Source organism: Syngnathoides biaculeatus, chromosome 20 (assembly GCF_019802595.1).
Source record: "Syngnathoides biaculeatus isolate LvHL_M chromosome 20, ASM1980259v1, whole genome shotgun sequence".
Lineage (NCBI taxonomy): Eukaryota > Metazoa > Chordata > Actinopteri > Syngnathiformes > Syngnathidae > Syngnathoides > Syngnathoides biaculeatus.
The window spans coordinates 4,770,655-4,781,257 of NC_084659.1; the positions used below are offsets into that span (position 1 = coordinate 4,770,655).

A 10,603-nucleotide genomic window follows, 5' to 3' on the forward strand; every position below is an offset into this window, starting at 1 on the left:
TCATTTCATGACGTCATTTCAAGGACAACAAGTCTTTTAAAGATGATTTTGTCGCCTGTATTTCCTCTTGCCAAACTGGTTTTGGTTTGCTCTGAATCAACCTTCCTGTTGAAACATGTTATGCTTTTTTAGGCAGTTGCAATGTGAACATTTTTTTATGAAAAACAGCTGCGTTACAATGAAACTGTTGTGTTGTTGAGATTTAGAGAAATAAAAGTGTCTGTTTCTCAGATCACAAGTGCTTCATATATTGTTTAATGTTGAACTCATTTACACATGACAACATAACATGACAATGTTCAGAGGAGTTATTGGCATTACACTGCACTGATTCAGTTAATGGCAGTTCAAAATATGCCATTGAAATTTGTTTTCATGAAACGATTCACTGTTAGTGTTAACATAACTTTGTAGTGCATTTGAAAATATAACACAAAAGTCAAACTAACAATGTATTCTGATTCTTCTAATGTAAGATGAATTGGAAGTTCTAAAAAAATGGACAATTGTACCTTCCAGGAAGTGGTTCCTGCAGGAGCAACTTTTAAAGGATAAAAAACTTCACAAAACTGAACTGCAGCAATGTAAATTTCACAGCCAAAAGACTGAAATGTAGCTCTGGGGTTGACTGCATCCCTTAAAGCTGACATATGTTCATAAGTCAGTTCCAAATTGGAGTTCGGCACAGTGACACTTGACACATCCTGCAGAGGAAGCCCGCTGTCTTCCCATTCGATGTCTGGAATCTGTACACCCTGTAAAAAACAAGGAAGGGTGGGAGCGAACTCATAATTTCATTTGTCATAATATTGTAGGTTACTATTATGTAAATGAGTTGAAAAAAACAAATGCAATTGTACAATTAAAATATATCTCTCTCAAGGAACTGGGAGGTTCAGGAATTGACCCCTCCGTACAGGGCACTTAACCACGCCTCCTGAAGTGACGTCACGCCACGTGCGCTGACGTAAGACAAACAGTAAAAATGGCAAATACAATACTATACATTCTGAACTGAGACAGACTCCATGCTTCTGATTTCATTCAATCATTCACACGTAGCAATGTTATGCTAGCAAAGAACATCTCATTCATTTATACGAGACGTGTATTTAAAATCAAATTTAGGGCATATCTTCGTGCAAACACAGTCTGGTTAAGCTTCGACCGCGAGCCAGCAAGAAAGCGACACGTTTGTGCAGTCCGATCATCGCTAAATATCGCTCAACAAAGAATAAGTGTGTCAATCGATCACACGTAGCGGTGTTATATTAGCGAAGAACGTCTCATTCATTTATACGAGACGTGTATTTAAAATCAAATTTAGGGCATATCTTCATGCAAACACAGTTTGGTTAAGCTTCGACCGCGAGCCAGCAAGAAAGCGACACATTTGTGCAGTCCGATCATCGCTAAATATCGCTCAACAAAGAATAAGTGTGTCAATCGTTCACACGCAGCAGTGTTATGCTAGCGAAGAACTTCAAATTCATTTATACGAGACATGTATTGAAAATCAAATATAGGGCATACCTTCGTGCAAACATATCTGTTCCGGTTTATTTTAGATGGATTTAGTTGATGATGCGGTCTTCCACAAAGTTTGATCCATCGAAGGCAATTTTCGGACTCGGTCTTCGGTTTTGGAAAGGGTACGAATCGAACTCCACCAACTAGCCTTTCAGGGTACCTGTCGTCACGATTACAAAGTCCGTGACCACACCTCTTAACCATATTTTTTGTTAAATAACTCAAATACGCGATAAAACACTAACAAAACCTATACTGGACAATGCAATGTTGTCTGAGAAAATGGCGGGAGCAAAAACGGGCTTTGGTTTATGCAGATCTCTGGCCTCTGATTGGTCAGTGACGCGGATTGCGCAATATCCACGGAGGGGTCAATTGAGTGACGGTTCCGACCAAAAACCCAGTGCTGGTTAGGAGATATGTTACTTTCAGTTCGAAGTGGATGAATAGCCACTGCGGAAAGTATCCAGATCATCCTGCAGCCGTGGCAGGAAGCCATAATGGCACCAGAAGAGGTGTGCAACATTTGAAATGTTGAGGTACGCCTCCCCTTCAAGGTAGTGAAGCACATCATCATAAATGCATGTCACAGGTGCCCACAGGTCTCTCCACAGTCGCTCTATCCTTGAATTACAGAGTAATAAACAAATAGTTAAAATGCCCTTTGAATGTCATTATGTTGAAGATCACACTAAGATGATATAGCTATAGACTACAAACATCACATTTTATGAAGTTTTAATATCAACAAACCTTTGATTGAGAACACTTTCCAGATATGAAGCTGCTTCTTCTTGTCCCACGAACCATAAACATGACACATGCAACCTCCACGTTTTCCACCCCTTGATCAGCACGTACCATCAAAACAAAATATGGAACGGATTAAAAATTTCCACAATTACATAAAAGTACAGCACTGCATTGATGAGAAATTTGAATCGAGCTAAAAAAAAAATATTTCCAACCTAAAACATATTTTGGAGATAGATAAAGGATCATGATCGATCATGGACTAAATTTCACAGGTGACAAGCATATAAATTGAATGCTGTCTCGCTCTGATTCGAACTCTGAATGCAGAGAGTAAGGATGACCCTGATGACCTTTGGATTCCAGTTGGTTCATAAATGTATTTTGGCCCTCACCCTTTCAGAAATGTATAAACCAACAGCTAAATTTTCCAATCTATTCTACGACAGAGAGGAAGCCAGTGTTCTGAACAAACTGCAGCGATTTGGACTTACAGTATGAAACCATGTTGCTGTTGTAGTGTACTGAAAATAAAAGAGCAGACATGTTTTTGTAAATCCTGCTGAGACATCAGTCCCCTAACCCTTGATATGTTTTTCAGGTGGGATTAGGCTGACCTTAATACTAATGTGACGGTTAAAATTCAGGTCTGAGTCCAGAACCACCCCCAGATTTCTAACTTGCCTGCTGCTAATTTATATTATTGCATGAAGTTGAATGCTGACTTGTAATCTTTCATCCTTGGCAAAAATTTCTGTTTTATCTTCATTTAATTTCAGATGAAAATGGACTGAAAGCCTTTACCTGAGGGGGAAACCAAATTCCTCCACTCAACCCTGAAAGAAAGCCAGTGTGGTAGATGCCAGGTTGTTGGAAGCTGCACCAAGACACATTATCTGCACAACACAGCACAAGTACAGAAGTAAAATACATATCTTATTAAACCACACATGTGCATTTATGGAGGTTACAGCACCTTTCGAGAAAAACCATCAATGCCACCAAAGATAACAATGTTGTACCTGAAAAAACATAAAATATTCAATCATTATCACTAAACCTGGTCACAAAAATGGTTTGATATGTCCAAATACAGTCCTCAAGGGGCATCCTCCTGCATATTTTGAAATACATGATTTACTTGAGCAGAATGTCAGCAGAAGCCGACTCATTAGGCACTGCTTATGTCCAGCTGTGTTGAAGCGGGACAACAGCGTCCGTCGAGTTACGCATCCAAACTGGACCAAACGTGATGCCATCCCAACGGTGTCTACACGACGCATGGCCGCCCTGACTCTATCATCCTGCACCCTCAGTCCTCAGGCTTGCAGAAGAGCCTTCACCATTCGGTAAATAACTCCGTATAGCTCCGTTGCCAAATTTTCGGTTGTAAGGTGTTACACTGCGTTTTAACAACATACTACAGGAAAATACAAGCAGTGAACTCACCGTTGTGTTCGCTCGCGTGAGCGTCCATGACCTCCACTGAGATGTTTTTTTGTTTGTTTTTGTTTTGGTGCTTCTTTTTTCCCCCGCCCCTCTGTGGATGAACGTCACGGTTACGTCACTACGAAAGCGTAACTGGATTGGCTGTGGAGCGTTGTCTCCCATGACCGCCATAGAGATGTCACGTGACTAAGAAAACGTAACAGGATTGGCTGGCTGCTGGGTGTTGGGTTCTGAAATCCTTTGCAAATGTCTGTTCGTCTTTTCAGAGCGACAGTGAATTTTTACAACGGAACTGAATTTTAACAACGAAGTTGAATTTCAGACAGCGAATTATTCAATTGAACATTTCAAATTCAAATCCTATTTCAATTTCAAATCCACGTAACATTTCAATTTCATTTGAATTTCAAATCCTATTTCAAATTCAAATCCCGGTGGCACTTGTCTACTTCCACAGAAGTAATTAAAGAATTCACCCACATAACATTACTCCGTCAATATCATGGAAAAAAAAAAAATCACCGTTGATAATTGTTTTGGAAAATCCTTTCTCGCAATCTGTCTTCACGGAGATGATTTATTTTTATTTCCTAAATTTTATCCACCTAATATCCCCGTGGATTAATTAATACCCAAAGAAGAAGCACCAAATTGAAAAAAAATTGGTGACCCCAGATATTAAATTCTCATAAAAGATATAATCGGGGCGGACAGCGCTCAGTAGTACAGTCTCCGGAGCAGAAGGTGGCGATAGTGCACCATTAAGTTGGATTATCAACCGCCAGCAACTGAACGAAGACCAAAGGTTTCCAAATTCGGTTAAATAGTTTGCCCAAGACGTCTTGATCCCATTTCGAGTTTTGCACTCTTTCACGGCAGAACCTTGTCCAGTTGTTACTGTATTTTTTTTGTAACAGCATTCTCAGTGTTTCACGCTGGAAATCCAAGCGAAGTATTTCGACGAGTAGTGAGTAGAGGGCTCACTTTTTTTAAGTTACGTAAATGGAAGTTCCTCGTTAATGACTCGCAGGCGCTAGGACTTTACAAGTAAGTTACGGTCTGTTCCTTTTCTATTCAAAGTTGTATGTTTTGAAATGTACAGAACTTAAATGAACTATACGTATGTGTGTTTTTTTTTTGCAAGTTCCCAGGTGCGAGAATGGATGTTTATCGTCAAAACCAACGCTACGAGCCACTTCGTGCATCGATGGCAGTTCCTGATCCAGAAATGCTTCGTGCTATACACCAAATCTCAGAAGCCCTCGGCAGCTACGAACGCTCCAAGATTCTCTACTTGTGCGAGATTTCGGACACAGGCAATACAGCCGCGCATATAAAGGAGACTCTTAAGTCCAAAGTCAAGAGTGACGACAAAGGGCGTCTGTTTTTGGCTGAGCTCATGCTACATTTGGGGAGATATGACATCCTCAGGCAGGTGTTTGGGTTCAGCCGGGACGATGTGGAGAGAGCTTTGAGATCCGAGCAGGTTCTACCCAGATTCAGGTGAGTGCCATTTTATTATTTTAGTCTCACTGTTTAAAAAAAAAAAAAAGTTACTGTGTTTTAACTGTTCGGGTCAAATTAAAGGTAAAAAAAGCACCGGACTTGGAACATAAGTAGTTGAGTTTTTCACACGTTTCACGTTGCAAGAATTGATTCTAACTTCTTTTATGACAGGCGGAACATCTTTTAAGATGATCAGAAGAGTCCAGTTCTGATTGATTTACTGACCCGAGAATGTGGAGTTTCACTTTCTCCCCGAGCTATACTCCATCCCTGTTACTCCCACATTCTAAATACTGAAATGCATACGTTTTTTGGCTTCAGCCCTCATTTGAAAGCGGTTCCTCTGGATTACTGGCCTAGATTGCAAGTAATAATCAAAGAAACTTGTTGTCAGGACGGTTATGTCAAGCACTGTGCTGCCACAATTGCATAATGATGGGGTGCAACAGCTCTCAACATATTTTTGATTTGGTTGAGACACTTCACCTAAATATAACAAATTAAAGTACATTATTAAACCGTAAAAGTGCCAGATTTCGCACAGGACTGAATCCCATCTTTTGTCCCCAAAACATAAAACACATGTTAGCAATAGCTTATTAAATACAAAATTACCTAAATTCAACTGGCTACAATTCGGTGTCTGAAATTCATCTGGCTGAGTTTTGGGTTCTGACCTAAAGTAACCCTGCTTTCTTATAAGTGAATTCAGACTGTGAATTTCAGAAAGCAAATCATACCCACATGAATCTAAGGAGAATCAAAATATTGTTTCAATTTTAAAGGTTGAATTTTTTTTCATATGGCGAATTATTTGCAATGGAATGTTAAACTGAAATACAGCTCTTGAAAATGTGATCACTTTGAAGTAACTGTGAATTTTACAACGGCATTTTTAAATTCAAATTTTGGTGGCACGTATTTACTTCCATATTGACGCATCTTCAAATAAAAGACCAACAAAGTGGTGGGCCCAGACCTCGATGTCCCCATTCTGCCTCACGTGTTTTTGACATAGTTGGCAAAATAAAGATGTTTCTGGTTGTATTTTCACATTCAGTGAGTAGCCAGAATCTCCACAAATATAGAGACTCAAATATTTGCCTACAAGCCATTAAAAATGCCCTTTTCTTCTTTTAATGTTCAAGTTTTTGTATGTCACAAATTTGCAATTCCTAATTTCCATCTTGCTTCCTCTCGCAGAGTTCTGATGGCTCACATCAGCGAGGACATGGCCAAGGATGATGTGAGCAGTGTGAAGTTTCTGCTGGCTCACATGCTACCGCGTAAGAAAATCGAAACTGCGAAGGTAGGAAATTGTGCCGGTGGGGGGCGTTTTATTGTTGCCGGTTGAAATTTTGAAGTCGTTGCTCACTTCCCGTTGTTTTCTTGCCCTGCAGGATTTCCTGGACTTGGTTATCGAACTCGAGCACGTGGGCAAGGTTTCCCCTACAAGGGTGGACCTTTTGGAGGAATGTTTAATGGACATCGGCAGGGTAGACCTGGCCAAAAAGCTCAAGGTGTACAAGATGTCAGGTGAGTGTGTGCAATACTGATTTAGTACAAGTAGAACCAACTGAATGACACAATTTTGCAAAAATTGCACAATTTCACCACAATCCTTTTAATCCTTAAAATGCTTGATGTTATACACTCACCGATTGATGATGGGTCATGATGGGTTGTTTTCACTGACGTCACATTTTTTGCGGAATTACCCACACACCGCTGCGCGCCGCCATTTAACCTCTCTACCTAACGCGTACTGAGTGTGGAAGTCTCCGGAATGCTCTCCGTTACCGTTTGTGTTTTGGTGTTTCACGGGCATCTCGGGACTCAAGTACACAAGAGAGGACTTGCTAACCATCAGAGAGCCTTCTTCTGACTTATTTTTCGACAACTCTGACCAGTTCGCTGAAGCTTTTTCCAGAGTTTGTCGTCGGTGTGCTCTTCAAAGCCTCGCGATCCTGGACACAAGTCTTCGTAAGTGTGGACATCGTCGACGAAAGACATTCAACATTCTGCGGCTCTGTGCTTCACGGAGACTTGGCTTTGTGGACGATTCCCCGACGCCGCTATCATGCCGCCTGGCTTCAACCTCCATCGTGCCGATGTGTTGCCGAGCTAAGCTAACAAGCTTAATCGATACTCATTTCAGAAGGCCAACATTACAGTTATGATCGTTTTTTGTTAGTCACTTGAAAGATTCATGAATTTTGTGAAATACTGGATTTGTTTATTCTTTTGTCTTTCTGCCATTGTGATCTAATTTTAAAGAAACATTTCGCTTTGCTCGTGGTGAACTAATATACAAGTTTTACTTTATGCCTTTGACAGTTTTACCGGCTTTAGTTTCCGTGTTAGCATACAGGTCAGTGTCACATAGAGTAAAAGACCAAGGCACAATACTGCCCCTTTGTAACAGTGCTGAGTCTAATGAGGCCAGGTCGCCAAATAGTCAGTCTGGGCTTGACGTGCTGTCTGTTGCGTCTTCAATAAATGCGGTTAGAAACATAATGTTGTCTACCCTGCCTATGTATGAGTAACGGGAGCTCAGGGGTCGAAAATGGCCACCGTTCGAGGCAGCACAGCGGGTGACTTCGCGTGAAAACAACCCACATATTATATTGGAGTGTGGACAGTATTTGAAGAAATGCAATCACATTCACGTACCGTACTCATCCCAAATTGAAATGAAACTAGTAATAGTCAACGGGTAAAAGGATAACTGATTTGAACATTTTTTGTCTTCTTGCCCCGTTGTAGTGACTTATCGTGTATTTTCCATCTCATTTCAGTCAATGCGCCAGCAGTACCCGAGGAAGTGGTGCGTCACCCTTGCCAGGTAAGATTTATACTCAAATAAGTACATCACAACAATTTAATGTAGTATTTTGCAACTGCACTTTGGTGCATTTATTTCAGCCGCAACTGTACCTTTTGTTTTTTTTGTTTTTTTTAAATTCCATTTTATTGCGCCTTGTGGAGATGCACACTCATAATTTCATTGTATGCGCGGCATATAATGACAATAAAGGCTATTGATTGATTGGGACACCTGACAAGATTCCTACCAAAGTTCATAGCACGCACCTTTTTAAAATGTCTTTCTAAGACGAAAAATTCAAGTGGTTGACGGATCGAGGATTTTCAAAGGTTGGCTGATCCAAATCATTCTTTTTTTTTTTTTTCCCTTCAGAGATGATGGCGCACGCATTTAAGTCACTGCACGTCAATGTGACCCTGCATAAATGGCTAAACCTGGTCGAGATGGTCTCAACGCTCAGGTCTTCCAAAGGAGTCCGGACCGCAGTGGCGACTGCTTCGTCTGCTGCATCATCAGCCGGGCGATCGACAATCGCCTCCAGGCCACGGACATGAACTGCGAAGGCCTCCGTCTGGAAGATGTCCGCCGCTTTTTCAACGGCGACGCCTGTCCGGCGCTGGTCGGCAAGCCAAAACTGTTCTTCGTCCAGAGCTACACTGTGTCGGAGTTCCAACCCTGCGCTGTGGAGAACCGCTGGGATGATGGCTGGGAGACGGACGGTGGCGCCGGTCAGCTGAGACCCGATTGTCTCCCGTCAGATGCGGACGTGCTCTGGAGTCACTGCTTGACCGGAGAGCATCAACTGCAGCGAGGCCGACACCGTTCCGTTTACCTCAAGGCTTTGACGGACGCCTTGGGCAGAAGCCAGGGAAGGTACGTGCGCACACGCTACCTTGGAAAAGTGACGGCTAGCGCTTGAAATGTTATGAGCCCAAGTATCAGTTGAACCTTCACAATTGAACTTTATTTGACCTTCTCTCCGCTTTGGAACGCACATCCAGTGGTTCTGTTTTTGGATTTATTTACCTTTTTCAGAATTTTCAAAGATGTCATCTTTAATGTCTTTCTGTGAATCTTCCAGTTTCTCTGTGTCTGTTCCAACCCGCCGGTAATACGCAGTACGGGATTGATACATCCTCATAATGCACGGGTGTCAAACTCTAGGCCCAGGGGCCAGATCTGGCCCGCTGCATGATTTTACGTGGCCCGCAGAGGCAAATCATATTAATAGACTTCCATGATTTTTTTTTTTTTTTTTGTCCCAAACCCGTACCAAAATTCTCAATTGTCACGTCATAAATGATAACGTTGAGATATTACAAGCATTTTTGTGTGACCAAACAGTCGTTGGGAAAAACCAATTAGCCTTGATTTCAGATTCCAAAACTAGTTCATAAATTTCATGTGTAAATATGATGAGACAGTTAAAGATGTTTATCGTCGTTTACGATGTGGCCCACGACAAAAATGAGTTTTACATCCCTTGCATAAAAGTTTAGACTTGGCTTTAGAGTACACAACAAGCCAAAGCACTGCTTCCAAATGAAGTTCCTCAATTCACTCGGCACCAAGATACTCTACGATGGAGGCTTAGCACTACTTTTGTCCATCCATCCATTTCCCTAACTGCTTATCCTCACAAGGGTAGCGGGGAGTATTGGAGCCTATCCCAGCTGTCAACGGGCAGGAGGCGGGGTACACCCTGAACTGGTTGCCAGCCAATTACAGGGCACATAGAGACAGACAACAGCCGCACTCACAATCACAACTTGGGGCAATTTAGAGTGTCCAATTAATGTTGCATGTTTTTGGGATGTGGGAGGAAACCGGAATGCCCGGAGGAAACTTACGCAGGCACGGGGAGAACATGCAAACTCCACACAGGTGGGGTCGGGATCGAACGCGGGTCCTCAGAACTGTGAGGTTAAATAAAGGTCACAGGTACGTTCATCCTGAAATTTCAAGCGAAAGCCAATTAATGCAAACTTCCATAACTTCTTTTATTTTTATTTTTTGGCGACTTTTCAGTCCTAGCCAAGCGTTTTGTATTCTTACAGGAGCCGACATCTGGTCCATCTTCACATGGAGGTGAACGGTGCAATATTGGAGCACAACAGCCGGCATCCTGAGGATCAATACCACATTGACCTGAAAAACACTTTGAGAAAAGACCTTTATTTATAGATGTCTGACGACTTGCCTGTTTTTTAATAGCTGTCAGTATTTGGACTTCAATTCACTTACTATACTACTGTATTCACATAAGCTTTTTTACATTGTATCTTGTATGTTTTATATTTACCACGTGTATTTACCTTGAAGTGTTTGCAATGCAAAAATAATTCCTATAAACATTCTAAAACGGATATTGTCATGAAAAATACATATAACATTATTCACTTCAATGTCTATACGAAAAAATAAATGAGAGCGCCTCATCCATGCGCGAAGTTGGAGAAGTTCCATTCGACGACAGACAAGTGGTTGCCGTGTTGGCTGCATCCTCGACCCGTGACGTCAACCGGACACTCGCCATTG

General features: G+C 41.6%; 1 protein-coding gene, 1 long non-coding RNA gene and 1 pseudogene across 3 annotated transcripts; 2 read left to right on the plus strand and 1 right to left on the minus strand.

Annotated features, from left to right (window-relative positions):
• The window catches only part of LOC133493373 (CASP8 and FADD-like apoptosis regulator), a 37,344-nt pseudogene extending 26,982 nt beyond the window's left edge, over positions 1-10,362 (plus strand).
• On the minus strand, positions 242-3,561 carry LOC133493375 (uncharacterized). The gene is made up of 7 exons (XR_009792970.1): positions 3,425-3,561; positions 3,260-3,305; positions 3,088-3,179; positions 2,284-2,375; positions 1,534-2,154; positions 861-962; positions 242-755 (listed from the first exon to the last, which is right to left on the minus strand). It is a non-coding gene; the product is annotated as an uncharacterized LOC133493375 (long non-coding RNA).
• Positions 4,592-7,386, plus strand: LOC133493374 (CASP8 and FADD-like apoptosis regulator). 2 transcript variants are annotated; one of them, XM_061806681.1, is made up of 5 exons: positions 4,592-4,779; positions 4,877-5,235; positions 6,442-6,547; positions 6,639-6,774; positions 7,169-7,386. In XM_061806681.1, exons 2-5 carry the CDS (start codon positions 4,892-4,894, stop codon positions 7,369-7,371), a joined length of 789 nt encoding a protein of 262 aa, XP_061662665.1. In that variant the 5' UTR covers positions 4,592-4,779; positions 4,877-4,891; the 3' UTR covers positions 7,372-7,386. The 2 variants fall into 2 exon arrangements, with proteins under 2 accessions (XP_061662665.1, XP_061662666.1); XM_061806682.1 differs by having other exon boundaries at positions 7,196-7,386.
• Positions 10,363-10,603: the final 241 nt, after the last annotated feature.